This window comes from Mustela lutreola, chromosome 4 (genome assembly GCF_030435805.1).
Source record: "Mustela lutreola isolate mMusLut2 chromosome 4, mMusLut2.pri, whole genome shotgun sequence".
NCBI classification, from domain to species: domain Eukaryota; kingdom Metazoa; phylum Chordata; class Mammalia; order Carnivora; family Mustelidae; genus Mustela; species Mustela lutreola.
Genome location: NC_081293.1, coordinates 175,304,392 through 175,326,057, shown reverse-complemented (window position 1 = coordinate 175,326,057; position 21,666 = coordinate 175,304,392). Strand labels below are relative to the sequence as shown.

The following is a 21,666-nucleotide window of genomic DNA, read 5'->3' as shown; positions in this document are numbered from 1 at the left end:
ACCTTTCTATTCATCAGGAAAGAAAAACTAGATTAAGTTGTTTCTTTAATTGTTGGAGATGATTTCTCACTTTTTCCCTATAAATGGTATTTGGAAATTGCCTAGAGGCACGGTCTTATCCAATTTGGGCTACTATAACAGGAATACTATAGACTGAGTGGCTTTTAAACAACAGAGATTTATTTCTACAGTTCTGGAGATTGGGAAGAAGCAGGCAAAATTTGGTGTCTGGTGAGGTTCTGCTACCTGGTTAACAGCTGTCTTCTAGGTAAACAGCTTCTACATGTTGGAAGACGGCAAGAGAACTCTCTGGGGCCTTTGTTTTAAGGGTACTAATCCTGTTTTTGAGGGATCTACCCTCAAAACCTAATCACCTCCCCAAATCCTTACCTCCAGATATTATCATCATACCTGGTATTAGGTCTCAACATAGGAATTTTAGGGGGACACAAACATTTAGTCTATAGTAGGCATCAAACCTTTGGTATTTATTTGACATATTTTAAGCATTTTCATATACATATGCATCATTTCATTAGCTCATTGCAAAATTCATATATATATATATATATAATGCTTGTATTCTTCTGCTAGTTTGACAGTTGAGGAAATGGATACTCAGAAAGATTATGCAAAAATATTAAAACTCAGTTTAACTGAGGCCAGTCCTGGCCTCTTGACCCCTCACACAGTTTTTCCCTGAATATGGGTATGTCTGTGAGAATTATTAGCTCAGGCCCAAAATTTATTGGTTGGATTGGATTTCATGCATTTTATGTTTTAAATGCTGTTTATGTATTTTCTGTTTTTTATTTATACATATTTTTGGTCTACTTCTTTAGGCACATTGGACATGTTGGTTGGGATCCGAATACTGGCTTTGATGTAAGTGTCTTTTCAAGCCATAAATATTATTGCTGTAAATATGTGGTAATGCGGGGCACCTGGGTGGCTCAGCCAGTTAAGTGTCTGCTTTCAGCTTAGGGCATGATCCTGGAGTCCTAGGATCGAGCCCCACATTAGGCTACCTGCTCAGCGGGAACCCTGCTTCTCCCTCTCTCACTCCCTTGCTTGTGTTCTCTCTCTCTCTCTCTCTCTCTCTATCAAATAAATAAAATCTTTAAAAATAAAATAAATAAATATGTGGTAATGCTGTGGCCTGTGTATAGATTTTTATTATTCATTTTTGTGAATTCTAGCATTTATTTGAATGTGTTTATGTGCATACACCACTGAGGTTGGAAACCTCAGTATTGTTCTGTTATTTATGGCTATGTCTATAAAGCAAAGGTTTTATACTCCTTGAATTGATATACTATATTACTGGAGTGCCTGGGTGGTTCAGTCTGACTCTTGATTTCGACTCAGGACATGATCTCAGAGTTGTGAGATTAAACCCTGCGTCAGAGCTACGCTCGAGTCTGCTTGAGATTCTTTCTGTCCCTCTCCCTCTGTTCCTCCCCTGCTAGCGCGCACTCTCTCTCTGCCTCTCTCAAATAAATAAATATGTAAATAAAATCTTATATACGATAATATAAAATTCTTGTGTGTTGACAGCCAAGAGAAGAAAATTATTTCTGCTAACTGATCATTTTTAGGAGAATGTATGCCAAATTACTGGAAAGTAATAGTACTGAAAAGTATTATAATTAAATTCTGAATATCCAGTTTTTAAATTAGCTAGATCTTTCATTCCATTCTTTTTGGCGTTTTTGTCATTATTTATTTTTAGCCCTATGAGCAAGTAAGTGAAACTGCTAGCAAAAATAAGTGTTTTTAACATTTTATCTGTTTTGGTTGCTTAAGTAATATGTATTTCACATTTAACAGATAATCAGGGTTTGGAAAAATTATTTTGAAGAGAAATATTTATGATTGGGGTCAGAAACTTTTTTGTTATTGACTACAGTGTTAACTCCACAACATTTATTGAACGCTTCCTTGTTTTGGGCTCTGTCCAGGACGCTGAGGTTATAATGAGGTGCTTCAGATTTTCAAATTGACAGAATTTCCTCATTTCTTTGTGATTATATCTAAATTGAGTAATAGGCAAATAGGTTGGAGATGTCTGAATCATGAATGGGTTAGTAAAGCTCTAACGAGATGCCGTCTTTTTGAAGAGAGAACAAAAAAAGAAAATTTTATTCTTTTTTCTTATCTTTTCTATTTCTTTTATTTATTTTTTTTTAAAGATTTTATTTATTTATTTGACAGAGAGAGATCACAAGTAGATGGAGAGGCAGGAAGAGAGAGAGAGAGGGAAGCAGGCTCCCTGCTGAGCAGAGAGCCCGATGCGGGACTCGATCCCAGGACCCTGGGATCATGACCTGAGCGAAGGCAGCGGCTTAACCCACTGAGCCACCCATGCGCCCCTCTATTTCTTTTAAATAAGAAAGTTTCATTGGCTTATAAATAATCTAACCATGTTAAAAAGTGTATAAATTTAAACTCATTTCATAATGGGCACAGGTGAGAACTAAATTTGAATTTGATTATGCTTATTTTTAGAAATTGGGATAGATTTTACAGTTAACAGTTACTTTATATGTTATAGCTAAATAATTTGGATCCAGAATTGAAGAATCTTTTCGATATGTGTGGAATCTCAGAGGCACAACTGAAAGACCGAGAAACATCAAAAGTTATATATGACTTCATTGAAAAAACAGGAGGTGTAGAAGCTGTTAAAAATGAACTACGAAGGCAAGGTAACTTTTTTTTTTCTTCTCAGGCGTTCTGATCTTTTTTTCCTTGTGAATCTTTTGAGGTCAGTTTCCTGGAAACAGCTACACACATTCATATGAACTTCCCATAAACAGAATATTTGAAATTATAGATTAAGTAGCTTGGCCTGGCTGCTTTGCATTATTTTGATATAACTTAATAATTTGATAAGGTTTTTCTTATTAAAAATCTTCTTTGCCACCTTATTCATTTGGGCTTCTTCTTCCTAGTTTTTGTGTACTCCAGTTAAAGCATTCTTCGGAGGAATTTAACTGTCATTTTAAATTTGATATTTGACTATCTGTATCTTTTTCACTACTGATATTCATTCAGTCTTTCATTCATTCATATATTCGTAAACATATGTCTGCACTCATTTCCACTCAGGGTATTTAGATGTAAATAAGCAGTTTCTGTCCTCAGAAATCTTACAGTCTAGTGTGGAAACAGATACTTAACAAGTATACAGTCAATAATTGCTATTGTAGAAACACAGTGTTAGTTTTAATGAAACTAGTCCGCTAATTTGTTTTTTGAAAAAATTATATTTCCAGATTCTATGGATTTTTGATAAAAACATCTTGGGCATAGCACCGTTTTTGTTTTTAAATGCTCCCAGAGTAATTCACATTTACTAGTATTATGTTCCTTGACTCTCTTTTTGTCCACTGTTACCACACACTTTGGCTTTACTCTATCAGATGTCGCCTGCCATCTCTCTGAGCTCTCTGAATTTATAAGTTTATGAATCACTCTTGACATTTACTGGGCCATCCATGCATCTGCCTTCACACCTGAATTCCTTTGACTAAGAGCTGACTATATTAATTTGATTGGGTTTGGTTTTTAAAATTTATTGTGATTGCTCTTTATTCTAGCTGCTTTTAAAGCATCAAATTAGGCAAAGTCTTTCCTCAGTTGAATTACCTAAAACAAAACAATATACAGGCATTAAAAAACATGCTTTGGGAACAAGTTTAAATTGTCGTCATACTCAAGAACCTAACGCCCAGTGTAGAATCTTTTAGACACCAACGAATGATTTTATAGAAGGTAAATTTGTTCAAAGGAAGAATAAAAAGACTAATGACTTACTAAGGAAATGTTTTCCAGGGAGAACATATATGTGTTCAAAAGTATAAAAAAATTAGAGCAGCTTATGAAGTTGTCTTAGAAATATATTTTGTTTAAAAATATATATATATAAAATCTACTGAATCTAACCTCTTGAAATTTGTTTTTCATAATTATATAATCAGGTTTTTAAAAGTAGTAGACTTGTGATTTCCAACATATTTTTTGTGTGTCTATGCAATTGTTTGAAGGCCATTAACTCAATAATCTGTGTAGGTCCACCACAATGGAGTGGTATGTATGTGGGATGTCATTTGACCCAGTGCTTTAAATTATGCATGCTTTGATATGTTTATTGTCAAAGAAGCTAGGGTTCATTTATCCTGCTTCCAAATCTAACATTAGTAAGATTATTTGCCCTCTACTCAAACTAATTTATTTCTGTATGAGTCTGAGCTATATTTTATCTATACTTTAGATGATTTTAATGAAATTCTGTGGATATTTTAAAAACACCTCTTACAGCACCACCGTTTTTATTGTTGCTTATTATACTCATTCCTAATGATTGCTTTTCACACTTGGTGTTATTTCAGTAACCTATATAAAATATACAATATTTTATATATATATATATATATATATATATATATATATATATAAATTGGGTCAGGGAGGGGGGTACTTAATATAAATACACACACATCTCTATAAATGCCTACTCTGGGAGTTGTCAGTATTCCCATAAATTTAATATAATTTAATATAAATACACAGGTCTGTACATACCTACTCTGGGAGTTGTCATTATTCCCATAAATTTAAATTTGTCTTAAATAGTATTTTTCTGTTGCTTTACTTTGATGAGAATGCATGAGATGTTTCCTGAATTCTGTAATACTATATTTCTTTAAGTATTAGTTATATTTCTATTGCTTTATATTTTTTGCTTATAATACCTATAAATGTCAAGTACCTAGAGATTAGTTATCTATTACTCTTAATGTTGATCTGCAATAATAATAATTCTTAAATATATGAGCTTTTTTTTAGTATAACCTCAAGACAAGTTTCTGTAAATACCAGTTTTTCTTCCTTTTTAACTAAACTTTGATAGTAAGAAGTTTTATTTGTTGTGACTTTTGTCATACTTTTGACTTTATTTCTTTTTTAGAACTCTAAGAACTATTGTCATTCTGATTCTGGTATTTGAGTTTTGCAAGTCTCTAGACCATCAGATTAGAAAATCTTGATGTGTGTGGTATCTGCTTAACAGGCATATTTGTGCATGGAAACATTCTAACTCCCAATGTGCCCTTTCCTCTCTTTTTTTAATTCTTTCACATTTTTACGTTGGGATATGGCATGTTTTTTACATACTTACTTTTATGTAGAAATAATACGGACTATAAAAAAATAGAAAGTTGGTAATAGAGATTTTCCTCATAAAAATATAGAGACATTTCCAGTCACTTTTCAAGATCATAGAAATACTGAACTTCTGCTGTACTCAAACTGGATGCAGTTAATAATTTACTCACAATCAATTAAGGCTTCCCTTTCCCCTTGGCAGTGACTTAACTATTCCAATGAATAATAGCTAGAGTATAGATTACTCCTATAAAGATACTTACCTCCAAGTTTAAAAGAACTTTTATTCTCTCTACTGAGGACGTGCATCATTTTACATATAAAAAATTGTGGATTCAGAGTGCTCAGTGAGACCATGAGAAATGATTTACTAGTACTTTTTATAGTAGGATGAGGTGGATATTTTCCTCTTGCAGCAAACAAGTAAATCATAACTCTTTGAAATATAAACCTCAGAGTGATTAAAATTGCTGGAAGGATTTGATGTACTTACTGTCTCTAGTCTCTGTGATAGCTGACATATAAGTGGGGTAACTCTACCGTTTGCAGATATATTTTCACTTTTAAAAGTTTGAATGCAAGGAGATAATACCCTATGAGTATTGGTCTTTTTGCATATTTTATTTAATATTTATATATGGTAGCCTATTTCCCATGATCATCCCAAATTGGAAGATTCCGTTTTATCTCCTCTGAAATGAGGGTTCCCCCCCATCCCCGGTATCATTGTATTGTTGAACATCAAAAGGTGCTTGTTGTTATTTGTAGTTAGGGTTGGCATTAGTATTTCATAAGATTGTAGAACTATCCATCAATAAGATAGTTTATGTCAGTAAATACAAATAGTTTTTATGAATTCTAGGATTTCTCTACTTCTAAAAATAGTGAATTTTTCTCTCCAGTCTCTAAATGAATGGAGAAGTGATGTTCTTTATTATGTAAATTTGTTTATACTATTGGTAAAATCATGCCTTCAGAAATGTAATAAATGTGTAATTTGAATTTGTTTCTTTGTTATATCTTATACTTTTACTTAAGTAGAAAAAGAATGAATATCATTAATACCAAAATAGTTTTAATATTTTATTAATAACTTTAGTTCAGTTTTTCAGAATGTAGAAATTCTCAGTTAATTTAACTGAGCCACCCAGGTGCCCCAAGAAATTCTCAGTTAATTTATTAATAGTTAGTTGTGTCTTCTGAATAAGTAGTTGAATATTTCACCTGAGCAAGCCTCCCTTACTGCCATCACTATAATTATTGACCATCTTAGAGAAATATGGAATATTACATATATTATTGCATATTATAGCATACATGTTTTAATATATTCTGTATTTTTTAGAAAGTAAAGACATAAAATATAAATGTAAGGTGGCAAAGGTTTAAATTTTAAAGAAAAAGTATTCAATTTGGGTTTAGCTCAGATTAACTTGGGTAAACGGGGATAGGTTATGCTACGCCAGCTACATAATTCTGAATGTAAATTAATTTTATAAAGTAACTAAATAAACTCAATTCTTTAAAGAGAGAAGGTATCCATTAATTTTTATTAAAATGTTAAATAATGCTAATTGACCAAAGTGTTTAATTCTGTTGTGATATTTTTGTTATTATATAAGAAAGTGTGTATTCCCTTACCTTCAGAAGTGGTGCTGATTCCTAAAAACTAAATTCAACAGCTTTAGCTAATATTTTTTAAGAAACACAAGAAGGTGATCTCGAGTGTTCCCAAATAGAACGATAAGATATCATCTGTGCCCGCATACCTTTGTAAAATAAAATAACAAAGATGAGGCCTTTTTTTTTTCTCGTGTCATTCTTTTAAATCTGTTGAAATTTGTTTGTTTTCAGTATGATGTTTGTGGGGGAAAAGCATGCTGTCTTTCTTCTGTTTTTATTTCAGCACCACCTCCTCCACCACCATCCAGGGGAGGGCCGCCTCCTCCTCCCCCACCTCCACATAGCTCAGGCCCTCCGCCCCCTCCTGCCAGGGGGAGAGGCGCTCCTCCACCGCCGCCATCAAGAGCTCCCACAGCTGCACCTCCACCACCGCCTCCATCCAGGCCAGGTGTAGGAGTCCCTCCACCACCACCAAATAGGATGTACCCGCCTCCACCTCCAGCCCTTCCCTCCTCCGCACCGGCAGGGCCTCCGCCACCACCTCCACCCCTGTCGTTGGCGGGGTCCGCGGCGCCACCCCCGCCACCGCCACCTCCACCTCCACCGGGGCCGCCGCCTCCCCCTGGCCTCCCTTCTGATGGTGACCATCAAGTCCCAACTCCTGCTGGAAACAAAGCTGCTCTTTTAGATCAGATTAGAGAGGGTGCTCAGCTCAAAAAAGTGGAACAAAACAGTCGACCGGTATCCTGCTCTGGAAGGGATGCACTTTTAGACCAGATACGACAGGGTATTCAGCTGAAATCTGTAAGTAAACCATTCTTTTCGGTTTAGACTATCTGTCGTAATGGAATTTTAAAGTAATTTATAAGACAACTTGGAAAGTCTTTATTTCACTTTTTGCACTTTCTCTTGGTATTCATCTTTTTAACCCTTTTTCTTCTGTTATTTTTAGATATTGTGAAACACACACATTTATACCTATCCCAGTGTAACCCATACTTCTGTAATCAAAATATCACCCCAGAAAAGTTCCCTCATGCCTCTTTCCAGTTAGTCCCCCTCTCAGAAAAATCACTAATCTGATTTGTGTCACTGTAGATTAGTTTTGCCTCTTCTAGAACTTCATGTAAGTGGAGTATTACAACATGTTGGCTGTTGTTCTAGATTTCACCTCTGAATAAAATTTACTTTAAATTAAAAAAAAGATCTTCAAACTATGGAGAAGTAACCCTACTTTTAACCATTTATAATCACCTTGGTAAGTTCAAACTATTACCTTTATGAAAACTAAACTGTATGCTAAAGTTCCTGTGTTCTGAAATTTACATTAGTAGAGAATCTGACTCTGCAGAAAATGGAAAGAGTTTTTTTGTGGTTTTTTTGGGTTTTTTTTAAGATTTTATTTATTTTAGAGAGAGAGTGAGAGAGAGCATGAGAGGGGAGAAGGTCAGAGGGAGAAGCAGACTCCCCATGGAGCTGGAAGCCCAATGTGGGACTCGATCCCAGGACTCCACCAGAACCATGACCTGAGCCGGAGGCAGTCACTTAACCAACTGAGCCACCCAGGTGCCCGATAATGGAAAGAGTTCTAATAGAATTTTGGATAGTGGTGATAGATAATTTTGGAATCTCTTTAATGGATGAAGCAGAAGTTGGCAACTTTTTTTTTTCTTTTAAAGGACCACATAGTAAATATTTTAGGCTCACAGGCTATGTGGTCTCTGTCCCAAAAACTCAGTTTTACTGTTGCGCCACAAAAGCAGCAGTACTCATGATGCATAACTGAATGGTCATGATTGTGTTCTATAAAGCTTTATTGAGGGACACTGAAATTTGATTTTCATATAATTCTTACATGTCACACATATTTTTCTTTTGATTTTCTTCCAGCCATTTAAAAATGTAAAACTCATTTTTCAGTTTAAAAGTTTCTACATAAATAAGACACACTAAATTTGGCCCATGGGCAATAGTTTGCTGACCCCTTTTCTAGAGCCTAAACTGCTTGCATTTACTTACTTCCTTCTGATAGCAGGTGTAGTCTGTCAGTTCCAAAGGGGAACCTTTGCTCTGTAGGGCTTCAGGTGGGTAATGGATGGTAGATTTTTCTACGCAGTAAATAAAGATGAAAGAAGGGGATTTTAATTGAAAATTATTTTGTGACATAGGGAATTAGGGTCACTTTCTAAATCTCCAAAGCTTTGGCTAGGAAGAGAATGATGGATAGAGAACACAGCTAACTGAATGAAAACATCTAAACATTGGCATAGCACATATTTTAAAAACTCTCATCTTTACTATGTATCTGGAGCTTTTTCTTGCTACATGATCAACCTGTGAGCAGTCGTCTCTGCTCCCTCTCCCTTTTTAGCTTAAACTCAAGGTTTCTCAGGAGCAGTTAAAGAATTTTAAACAGTTGTTAGTGGGAAGAATTAGTGTCAAAATGACCACAACTGAGGTGAATAACAGGTTTTAATGGAGTCATTTTCAAGCTTGTAGCTTAGAATCGGTGCCACCTCTGTGTCACTCATTCCCACGTCTGCCACTCTTACTTTGTGTTTCTCTTTCATATTTCCTCTCTCTTCCGCAGTCAACTTTTGGTTCTTTCTCAGTTGCTGATACTAATAAGGTGTTATTTTTAATGAATTAAATTGTGTTCTCTTTTCTTCATTTAAAAAGTTGCTGAATTAAATCCCATGTTTATTTTCCCCATCAGTACGTCTTCTCATCCCATCCCAACTCTCTCCCTGCCCAGACAAACCGTGTTAACTGATCTCTGCATTTCTCTTAGAGAGAAAAATGTGTTCCATTATAAGTATAGGCCATCCTTACCCTAAATAATCACTTAAAAAAAAAATTAACTACAGAGTACTATCCTAGAGTGCATAAATCAGTGAATTATTAGCATGTTATATGTGTGATTTGAGTCCATAATTTTATTTTCTTTTTAAGAAACCTTCCTGTGGGGAAAAAAAGAAGAAAAGAAACCTTTCTGTAGTTGAAATTTCTCTGTTTTTTTTTTTTTAAACAATCTATATAAATCATTTATTCAGTGATGAAAATGACTAACATAAGATCACAGATTTACTTTAAAGAACTGGCAGTAAGGGTATAAGTAACATATATTTTGAATTCCGTGTTCATAGTAGCTCAGACAGCTGCATGTCCAAGTCAGTGCTTTAGAAAACGTGTTTACAGCAGTTTCATGCTGCTGCAGTGCTCCTTCAGTGTTTCCTGCCTCGTTTTACTAGATTGCTTAAAGGGAGTCTGTTTCTCCTTATTGCTGCTAGTTTTTTGAGAGCCTTACGCTGACATTCAAAGCTCTGAAACTATTTCTGTTGTCTTTTTCATTTATGGTATTTCTGTACCAGTAATAGTTAACATCTGGTCTCCAAAAACCTAAATACCAATGAATGAGTCAGTATCTTATGGGGAATTACTTTGAATATTTTTAAAAGAAAAAGATCTGTAAGTCCGGAAAGACAAGTAGTATTAGAAGACGAGTTGTTAAGACCAAAGGAAGAAGTTTGTCGTAACAAAGTAATTTCTGGGGGGAAATGACTTAGAAATAGAGCAGCTGTGTGATTTCATTTTTAATTATACCAATATTCTACCTTTATATAGGTAATATAATTCCAGAGACAAAATTAACAAAATCAGTATTTTGTATAAATGACTGCTCATTTTAGCCAAAGCACACTTAGGGAGGTACTCTCTAAATATTTTTTCCCCTGAATCTCTACAGATTTCCTGTGTTCTCTCTTTTTTAATGAGAGTTGAAATCAGAGTATTTTGCATAGAAATTAGATTTTAATGAGACCCCTTGAGGTTGATCCCCCCCCCCCCCTTGAATGTAGTTTATACTAGATAGAAGTACTTCAGTTAGGGATGGTTGGTTGCCTTGTGAGATAGGTACATTTTGAAAGCTACCTAACTAATCTCTTTGCAGAGAAATATGCTATAAGAATGAAGGTTCATTTTGAGTTAAAATTATATATGATGTATAATTATATATATAGTATGTAAAGTTATAAAGCTTGTTTGTAAAGCTGAGTTTTTGTAGGAGAGCAGAAGTCTCCTCAGTTGCTTTTAGGTATCTTAAGTGTCCTTTTCACTAACACCTCCAGGAATCGGATATTACTTAAGTTTTGTTAAAATAATGTTCCTTGATAATAGTTTCAAAGTTTCATCAGCTAAGGTATTGTGTACTAGAATGAAAATGGACATAAGTAATCCATCTGCCTGGGTAAGTATTATTTAGGGAAAGGTTTGTTTTTCCAAGTTTGGAAATGTGTTGATGGCTTTATACATTAGGGAGTATATGAATAATTTTAAGATAGCCATTACTTCTTAGTTAAACCTGTCCTGGGCTCATGGCTCATGTGCTCTGTTTTTTTCCCCTTTCCTTTTTTTTTTTTTTTTTTTTTTAAATAGGAAGTGATTCTAAAAAAGTAAGACTTTCTGGAGACAAAAATTTATTTCTAAATTTTGCTGACTTTCTTTTCCAAGGTATCTGATGGCCAAGAGTCTACACCACCAACACCTGCACCCACTTCAGGAATTGTGGGTGCATTAATGGAGGTGATGCAGAAAAGGAGCAAAGCCATTCATTCTTCAGGTATATTTACATGTACATATGTATGTTTAATTTTAATATTTGAAGTTCTATTTTCTTTTGATTTTATGATAGTCTTTGCTAGCTTTTCCTCTGCTGTTGAGTAACACTGATGTGGATTTTAGGGCCAATATTTAAAAGTTACTGCCACTGTGACTAGTCTGTCTGAAGCTTAATGGATTCCAAGATACCATAGCCATAACTGTAAATTAGAAGAACAGCTTCAGAAAAATAGCAATTTGATTTCCTATACTGAAAATACTAATAGAATGCCTGGCAAATCTCTAAATGAGCCTTGAGATTCTGGATCACATTCCTGTGACATGAGAAATTCAGGTTTCCCTGATTTGTGAGAATCAGGGCTGAGAAATTGGGTTTTCTGGGATTTTTTAAAGAATCTTGAAGTTTTCTGTGTCCTCCTTTTTGTGATTTCCTGAAAGGTTTATGTGAAAAAACTATTCTCTATTCTGACGCCATTATTAAAAGTGGCCACCATATAAGTGGGTATTACTTTCAAAAGAGAAAAAACAGTGGGTCTTGCTGATACAATGCTTGAGGTTTACTAAAGCTTCCTGGCATGATGTACCAGAATCATATTTTTGTTCTTTTTGAATCTATTATTTACTCTCTATGGACCTCAGTTTTCTTACTTGCTATGTGAAGAGAATTCATGAATCATGATCGATATGAAGAATAAATAAAATAGTATGTAACTAACCAGCAGATTACCCTAGCACATAGTAAGTACTCAAGAAATGTCATTTTTCTTCTCTGTTTCTCTGTGAGGATGTGGCTATCTCGGATCTATTACCAATATTTATTTTCCTTAAATAGACATATTTATTCTCATACTGTGTGATAAGGAGAAAATAGGCTGTTTCATTCTGCAGATATTTATTGTGGAATAAAAAAAAAAAAAATCCCTGCCTCCATGGAGCATGCATTCTGGTGAAAGACAAACAGTAAACAAACTATGTTAGAAAAATGCATAGTATGTTAAGTGGTGATATGTACCAAGGACAAAAATTAAGCAGAAAAGGGAGATACAAGGACTTACAGGATGTGGGAGGGAAGTTCATTTTGAAATAAGATGAGGCCTAACTGAGGTGACATTTGAAAAAAGACCAGAAGGAGTTCAGGGAGAAAACCATATAGAAGATGGGGGGAAATGTGTTCATTTGGGTGGAAAGAACAGCAAGTGCAAAGTCCCTGAGGTTGTAGAACACCAATGAGGCCAGTATGGCTGAGTAAGGAAGGGAGGGGAAAGAACAGTAAGGTAATGAAGTAGGAGAGATAGTAGGAGGCCAGTGGTTAAGACTCTGGAGGCCATGGATATGATGGGAAGCCATGGAAGGCCCTTAGCAGAGGAATGGCAATGATCCAAGCAAGAGATAGCAAAGGTTTGAATCAGATTGGTAGCACCACTGAGCTGGGGGTTGGATACTAGGTATATTTTGGCTGTGGAGATCCTTGAGTTTGCTGATGGATTGGGAGTGAGGTTTGGAAAAAAGAAAGGAGTGAAAGATGACTCCCAGGATTTTTGACTTGAGCATGAAAGGGGTAAAATTTTCATTAACAGAGTAGGAAGGATAAGATTTAGGAGGAACAGGTTTGAGAGGAAAGATCAACAGTTTGGTTTTTGTAAATATTAAATTTGAGATACTTACTAAAAATTCAAATGTAGATGTTATGGATTTGGTTATGAGCCTGGAGTTGAGGGGCGAGGTCTGGACTGTTAATAAATTTGCATGTCATTAAAGTAGGCGGGATATTTAAAGTTACAGAATGGGATGGGGGCATGAAGGAAGTGGATGGAAACAGAGAGGAGAAGGTGTAATAAGGTGTGAAGGCTGGAGAGTACAGTATCTCAGAAGCCACATGAAGCCTTTGAAGTAGGATGGAGTGACGATCTGGGTTATATCCGTGTGATTGGTCAAAAAAGTGAGAAAAGGAAATTGAGCTTTAGCTTTAGGAACAGTAGGTCATTGGTGACCTGGAAAGAGCAATGTCTTTGGGTTCAGAAGAGAACGGGAGGGTAGGAAGGGAGGCTAGGTATTTGGTCTGCCTGCTCGGTTTCCTTAGTGGCTCAATGTCCTCAGTGTCAGTGTCAGTGCCTGTCACTGGAGTTGTTCCTGGAATTGGTAGTAGAACAATCTATCAGGTGTATTTTTTTTACAACTTTTCTTTAAAAATAGTCATTAAAGAGGCCTCTCTTGGATTTGAGATGTGTGAAAATTGAGAGACAAACCCAAATGTAGGTTTACATATAAACAAACACTGGTTGAAATTCTCTACATAGATACTAAGGAACTAGACCCCAAGTCTTCTCACTCCTGGTCTAATCTTCAACTGACCATTATACTCTTTAGATATATTTTATTGAATTCATTTTAAATTGTCTTTGTTACCAGATTTTTCCAGAATCGAATGGTTTTGTTTCAAAAGTTAAGTAATTGAGAAGTCATCCAAGAATCATGTAATGTTATTTTATTTATGCATATATTTTGAATGTTTGCCTTGATGATTTTCTTTTAGATGAAGATGAGGATGAAGATGACGAAGAAGATTTTGAGGATGATGATGAATGGGAAGACTGATCTATATATTATATATATATATATATATTTTTAAGGTGAAATACTAAACACTACTTTCTGTCTATGGATTCTGTAAAATTATCATGTAAATGTTCTACCAATTTGCTGTATATTTTTGTTGCCTTTTTTGCTTTTTTTTTTTTAATTAATCTGTGCAATACCTCATTTAATCTGTAAAGGTTTGTCAAAATCCTCTACAAAGCTACTCCCTGTTACTGTGTGCAAGTTTACACCAGGATGCTCACTTAATTTGTGAATATTTTTCATTCCATCAACAAGGGAGTTTAAATATTATATGTGAGACTGACAAAAACCTTAATGTAATTTAGTTATAATGCCAGAAGGAAAACACTATTTTCATACCCTACTTTTTCTGTACCTAAATTTTCTTATTAAAATCTAGTATAGCACTACATTCTTTTTTAAGTGATACAGACCTTAGTTTATTTAGCCCCTTCATTTTGAACACCATGCTACATGAATGTTGAAGCTGACACGTTGCACAGTTCTCTAGACATCACTACACTGATGCAGTTTCTCAAGTTGTAGCAATATGCTCTGCATAATGTCACTACAGAGACACTAGTTGGGAAAATTAGTAACACACCTCTTAAAACAATATTGCCTGTTCTTGGACAGAAGTGATATTTGGAGGCTGGAATCACAAGGAGACCTTGCATACCTGTACTTGACTGAGATTATTTTTATGCTATAGCAAATGTGGCAGGCTCTTTTTAGCAAAAATTTAAAAATATTTTTGGTATTACTCTTAAACAGTTGTTTAAGTTTTTGCAGTTCGGGGGATTTTAGGGGTAATACTCTACATAAACTGAAGGAGGCTATACATTATGGTTACTTCAGTATCTGGTTAAATGCACTATAAAAATCAGAACATTTCTAAAAATGATGTGGAATTATTTTTATTGTGTATTCTGTGTGGATTGAGGTATTCAGAAATATCCACCATACAAATTGAATCTAGCTGACAAAGGTAAACACTGTAATGCTGAACCAATTATGCTATTTAAAATTTTTTTATATAATTTCTCAAGGTTTTTGTCAAATGTCAGGTGAAGGGTTACATTTTTCTTAAAAGATTGGTGGCCCCAGTGTTATATTTCTTGAACCACATAACTGAATGATAGATTCTTTTTTTTTTTTTTAATAAAACTTTGCAACCTGCACATTTGTTATGTATACTAAATGATGTGTTAAAATTAGGATTTCCTTGCCTCTCTACAGTACACTAATCTGCCTAAAGGTGGTTGTTTTCATATTTATAGTGCTAATTATCATACCTACCTACTTTAAATTTTAGGTAGAAAAACGATCTGATTTAAATACAGACACGTATTTTTCTCACATTGAGTCATATGCAGAATGTAGTTCCAAATGTATTTCAGTACTATAATCACAATATCCAACTAAAAATTAAGCTCTCTAGAATTGTACCGACCAAAATCTAGTATTGGCATGATCTTGACAGGCTGGACCTGCAAGATACGGCTTGAATTTTAACCATTTATCACATAATCTCTAGTGATCATGCATCTAGTTATCATAAGAAATAATTTAAAAGGTTTTGTTGCTGAAAGCAGTAAGTGGTGCAGTAAGATAGTTAAGTTATTCAAAGAATGTTACCTTTCTTGCAAGAGTAATTTAAACACAAGGGAAAGAGTCTAGACTTTTTGTTTCTTGCAAAAACAGTGCCCTCTGCTGCTAGAAACCTTTTTCTGCTTACTCTCATTTTTATCGTGGCTTGCGCTCAGTGACGCTGAGTCTGGTGTGGATGAGGCTGGACAGCTATTAACCAATAGAGTTAGGAATTTGTGCAAATGGTAAATAGAACATTATAATTATTTTAAGTAATATTAAACATCCTTCTTTTTTTTCATTTTGACATTTTCAAAAACATTTTAAGTATCCTACAAATGTCTTTAAGATAATGCCAACTTAAGATCTCTTAACTTTTGGCCAAGGAATTCAGGATTTTCCAGCTAACTTCGGTGTGATAAGTATTATCAGGAGCTGCTCTGAATGAAAGGATATCAATTCTTTGAGTTGGAAGCAATTTTAAACAAAATTTGCCAAAGGTAATTGAGTTTATTCTTCTTGAAGAAAAGGAAAAAAGGCTTTCTATTATTGTTATTGCACAAAGTCTAAATTACTATTGGTTGAAACACAGCAGCTATGGAGTTCAGTCCAGGCATGAAGACTAAACCCACTGTAGATGTAAAGGTTGCATGTTTCAGTCCTCCTCCACCTTGCACTGTGGGCAGCACTGTACCTGTGCGTTGTCTGAAAGCCTCCCATATATTCTGCAGCTAAATGATTGTCTGATAGCCTTCGCATTTAACAAACTAGCATGAGGCTTTTTATATGCTACGTGATAGACAATTTCAGCTAGCCACAAATTGTATGTGTGAGATTCATAAAGACTTTTCAATCATTCGTTTCCATTTATCAACTGAAATTTTGTTTAGTATGTGAATTTTTTTGAAATGTATAGTGATAGGATGTTGCACTGGTGGCAATTCATCATGGAGCATAATAAAATTAATTTGACCCAAATAGGCTAAAATACTGTGTTTTTCTTTATTGTGGAGAGATTAAAATGGATAAAAACAATTTTTTTGACTACAGATTGTAGTAAAGGGTACAGAGCAGTGAATGATGATGGCTGAAGTTCTCAGCAGACTGCATGCCCTGAGAGAGTGTGCCATTAAATAAAAACGGTGAGCAGAAAGAATGTTACACCCTGTTCCGCTGGGAAATGTGACAGCTGCTCAGCAGCTCCCTGGAAGCCACAGAACATTCACATTGCAAGGTCAAACTGGAGCTCTTGGCATTCCAGAAACGTTGAGGTTCCCTAAAATCAGAATGATACTGCAGTTTACTGGTCATTTCAGTAAGCCAGATATAGGAGTTCATGTGGGGCTTAAGTAGTTCTTAATCAATGGATCAAAGATGGTTCTTTAAACAGGAACCTCTGTTTGGATAAATAGAATTTTCTGTGCTGCTGACTTTGGCACAAGTGGGTGTCTGAAGATTAAACTGAGTTATGGAATCTAGTGTGTAGGATGCTACAAAATGCCTTCTAAGAGCTTTAGCCAAATTTAAACATTTCAATAATATGTTCCATTAAAAATTTGTTTCTATTTTACAGATGTGAACACTTAAGAATGTATTGACCAAACTTAGAAAAAAATTTTTTTGTGATACAAATGCCTCAGAATTGCTCTTGTCACATTATATTTATCTAATCAAAGGAGAAATTACTGTCCTTTAGAAATGGAGTTCTTAAAGGACAAGTGTAGACATAAGGTCTATTTATATACAATAGAAAATTCTTTATGGGAAAGAAAAGAGAAATTTTTGCTTTGCACACTTATTTTATTAACATTTTTACATCTTACCTCCAAAATACAGCATTCTCTCATAATCTCTTGGTCTTTCATTGATGGATTTTTTTTTAACTTTTGCTTTTTAGTGAAGCCACTGGGAAAAGGTATAGTATATGGGCTGTTATGAATATGATGGGGAACATACTTTGCAGTTAGTGCTAAGACTATCTACATGTGATACATGTATCCTCCATTACATGAAGGAGTTTGTTGAAAATTTTGGCTTTATAAGAAAATGTCTACATAAATTAACCATAAGTTTTTGTTTTTTTTTTTAATCTACATCAGTGGTCATCCTAACTATTGATGCAGCATTTAATTTTACACAAGTCCAGTGTAAATTTAAACTGGTCTGTACCACCATCAGAACTGACAAATCAAGATGTGAATAGCATACAATTATTTTGAGTAAAATTTAACAGATGGTAGCTTATAGGTGAGTGGTTTTTAGGTTAGGTATTTGTGTATTGGGGAATTTCTAGAAAATTTGAGGTCCCTTAATTTTTTTTTAGCAACCACAAAATATTTTTATACTTACTTTAGTAAAGGTTTTCTTTAAATTTTCTATTCAAGAGGAAATTCCATTTTAACAGTATTAAGTTACATTATGGAACTGGAAGTTCCAGGTGTCATATTGACATCACTTTCTGTCTTGGACTGATGGGCATGTCTTGACCTAAATTCAGTTTTATCTTGGTTATGGCTAGATGTGTGAGGATTTTCATCCAAGCCCAAGTCTAAGAATTTTTAAACATCAATATCCCCATATTTAAACAATTGTTTATTAGGACTAAATAGGTGGTGGACATTAAAATATAATTGCAATAAGGTAGATCCCTCCCTCTTTACATCTAAAATGCTTATTTCACAGCGGAAAGACTGCTGCGGATCATCCAAGTTCCATCAAGACAACTCTCATCGGAGTGGTCGAGGGGCTCACCTGAGTTCTGTCAAAAGGAGCTAAGACTAGAATTCAGCCTTGACTACTAGTTCAGTTGCGTCTTTATGCACCATAATGCTGTTTTATCCTTGTTTTCTGTATTTTTCATAAATTACCAATAAATTGCTGACTTAATTTTGCCTCTGAAAGATTTATGGCTATAAATTTCACTACTTCTCACTTGTCATCTGGGTGTTGATAGAAGCCACCGGCTTCCTGTTCTCATCTCTGCCTGGGAGAGCTGGCTGGCTTTGAGGACCCGGCCTCTGACTCTGAAGCATGTGATCATATTTTGGCTCAGTGACGGCAGACACCCTACATTGTCCAAGCATTCGGTCATCACAGGACACTCTTGTCATTTAGCACTGGGTTAAAATAAAATTGAGCTTTATAATCTACATCCACATTATTTTTGTTAGTTTCCTATAGATATAAAGAGCATTGCCTTTATTTAGATGTAAGTATTTTGTAAGCCCTTAACACTCAACTTGCCTGACAGAAAATCATTTTGAGAATATATTAATCTTTCTGTATAATTTTCAGGCAACAGCTGCACTGTCATTTTAAAGACCGGGAGTTCTTCCAGGAGGACAAGGACAAACCAAACACTTTAAATCCAACTTCCTGGTTTTCTTATTAGTGAGAGAGGGGAGATTCTAATTTAGTGGCTTGTATTTCACCCTTACTGGAAAAGATGCAGGAAAATAAAGTTTGTATTCCAGCGTTGGGGGTGTCGAAAGAAAGAAATTAAGTGAAAGGAAAAGGTATCGTCAGATCCAATTAACTACAGGGAAACAAAGCTGTTCATAATGTCTCAATTCTGTAGTAATCTGTTAAGAGAAGTTAGTTTCTTAAATCGGCTTTTGTTTATTTATTTTTTTAGTTAGGGTGGGAGTCTAAGGAGATAGAGAGTAGAAAGGAGAATTTGTGTTTGCAAGCAGATTTATGTTTTAAGATTGGGATTGGAAGAATATTCAGAAAGTAAAATTTTAAGTATGTTAAAATCCCCATTTTGAAGGGTGATGACTAGTTGAGAAGAAGCTGATGAAATCAGGTGTTTGGTTTATGTTTTGCTTATTAAGCAAGGATGTAGGGGTACTTGGGTGGCTCTGTTGGTTAAGCATCGGACCCTTGATTTTGGCTCACGTCATGATTTCAAGGTTGTGGAATGGAGCCCTGCCTCGGACTCTCAGCATGGAGTCTGCTTGAGATTCTCTCTCTCTCTCTCTCCCCCCCGCCCCCCCTCATGTGTCCTCTTTCTCACTCGCTCTCTTCCTAAAATAAAATCTTTCTTAAAATTTTTAAAAATTCTAAGAAAGTAAAAAGGTTATAAATGTAGAGATGCCAGCTTCTTTATTGTATAGTTGACTAAAAATCTATACCAATCCTTTCAGATTTTTTTTGAACTTTGCTGTGGATATTTGACAAAAGTTGTGATGTATTTAACATGAACAGTTAAGTAAGTATGAGGGAGTCTGATTTAGTACGTGTAGTCCTAGCACTGCAACCATTTTCTTCCCAAGCCATGGGTAAATGGAGTATTTTATGATTCTATTTAAGTGACCTTGCTTTGTCCATGCTTGAATGCTTGGATGCTGTTGAACATGTTTGTAAGGATCTGCTGCCTAAAAATGTCTAGAAAAGTTTGAGTTGATTCTGAGCCAAATGATTGCTTTGGGTCCCCATAGCCACCGTGCCTGAGTCAGTCTGATGTGGTTTATGCTTTGAGACTGTGTGCGGAAAGCTCTGTGAGTCCTTGAGCCAGATCAGTATCCGCCTGTTACTTTCCACTTCTATTACTTGGTTTTCCAGAACAATAGAAAACCTGGTTTGATGGAAAGTCATTGTGTTATTTTTTATAGATGCTTCTTTCTTTCCCAATGCTTTTAAGTATTACGCCAAGCATCGTGCCTCTGAGAAGACAGGCAGGGAGAAACAAGTACGTTGTGCATTTGAATTCAGTCTTGACTCTGTTGAGCTTGCTTCTCTAATCATTATGGACGGTTGAATTCAAATGGGATTTGGTGGGTCATTGGAAAAGATAGGATAGCTTGTAGGGGGGAAACATGTTTGTATTCTTTCCACCGCATGGCCGGTTAACACTCAGAGGTAGCATTTTCTTTGTATCTGGGTCTTGGTTTGTGATGTGTGGTCAGTTAGAATTGCAGTAATGACTCCACACACAAAACAGCTTGACGTAATAAAGTATCTTTCAACACTTGGAAGCCATTGCTCTATCTTCATGTTGACAAGATACGCCACAAAATTGAGGATAGGGATGGGCAGTGTGAAAACTATGAAGGAATTTTTTCAGAGTTTTTCCCAAAAAATTTTTCAAATATACACGTTTTTTGTTTTTTTTTTTTAAATATTACTAGGAACTGGTGGCTAAAGCAAGAAGGAATGGAAATGTAAGGAAATGTTCTGTATGAAGCTCCTGAGGCTTCAAAAATTCCAACTTCTTATTTTCGGAACAACTAGGTGAGTACAGGTAGATGCGGGTGTTATTATCCTAATGTCCTGTACTTAACCAAACTACTTAAAATGAATTATTGTTACTATAATTTGGAAGTAGGACCCAGAAAAAAACAAATCTGTTGTCCTGTACTAACATATCTCTAGATCAGGAAAATAGAAATTCATGTGGCCACATAATGCCAAGACCCACTGAGAAGTCAGGCTCCCCACCTCCCCTGCCAGCTTGGTAACAGGTGGTTTATTAAATCACCTTGTAGTTTGAATAGAAGTTTGAATAGAAGATGTACTCATGACCCATCATGAAAGAATGGCTGAAAAGCATGCATCAGTGAAACAGGAAAGGAGGCTGGAAAAAACCTTGACACTGAACACTGGTGATACTCTTGTGTGGCTACCTGTGTGAGCCCCTTCCAAGCCTGTCTCAAAATACAAGCTCTGCTCTAGCAGGTCACTGGAGATGCGGCCTTGGCGCCACTTATGTTATTTAAGAAACTGTGTTAGGGGGCATGAGCAGGAATATTTATGTATATTGATGTATTCAGAAGGTAGTCTTGGAACCACCCTGATCTGCGGAAATTAGAAACCTCTTGCCCAGGTACGAGGAGGAGGACTCAGTGCACAAGCACTTGACTGGCTCCATTTAGATTGAGAAAGAGCATTTTTGAGTCATAGGTCATGATTCTGAAAAAGTTTACCAGAGCTGTTTTGGCAAATCTTTTGGAGAAGCAAAAGTGATGTTGTGTAAAGTTCAAAATATGGAAAATTTTTTTCTTAAGTTGTTTGGTTTCCAGACTTAAATTCCAATTGGTAATTTTTCACAGCATCTCCCCCAAAGATAGA

At 35.4% G+C, this 21,666-nt stretch overlaps 1 protein-coding gene across 1 annotated transcript in view; it reads left to right on the top strand.

The window, feature by feature from the left end:
• WASL (WASP like actin nucleation promoting factor) overlaps positions 1-16,585 on the top strand; it is a 73,899-nt gene extending 57,314 nt beyond the window's left edge. Inside the window, exons 7-11 of the mRNA XM_059171739.1 lie at positions 843-885; positions 2,555-2,708; positions 7,076-7,596; positions 11,302-11,410; positions 13,943-16,585. Of these exons, the coding sequence (XP_059027722.1) occupies positions 843-885; positions 2,555-2,708; positions 7,076-7,596; positions 11,302-11,410; positions 13,943-14,004 (889 nt within the window). The 3' untranslated portion in view covers positions 14,005-16,585. The remainder of the gene's footprint in view (positions 1-842; positions 886-2,554; positions 2,709-7,075; positions 7,597-11,301; positions 11,411-13,942) is intronic.
• Positions 16,586-21,666: the final 5,081 nt, after the last annotated feature.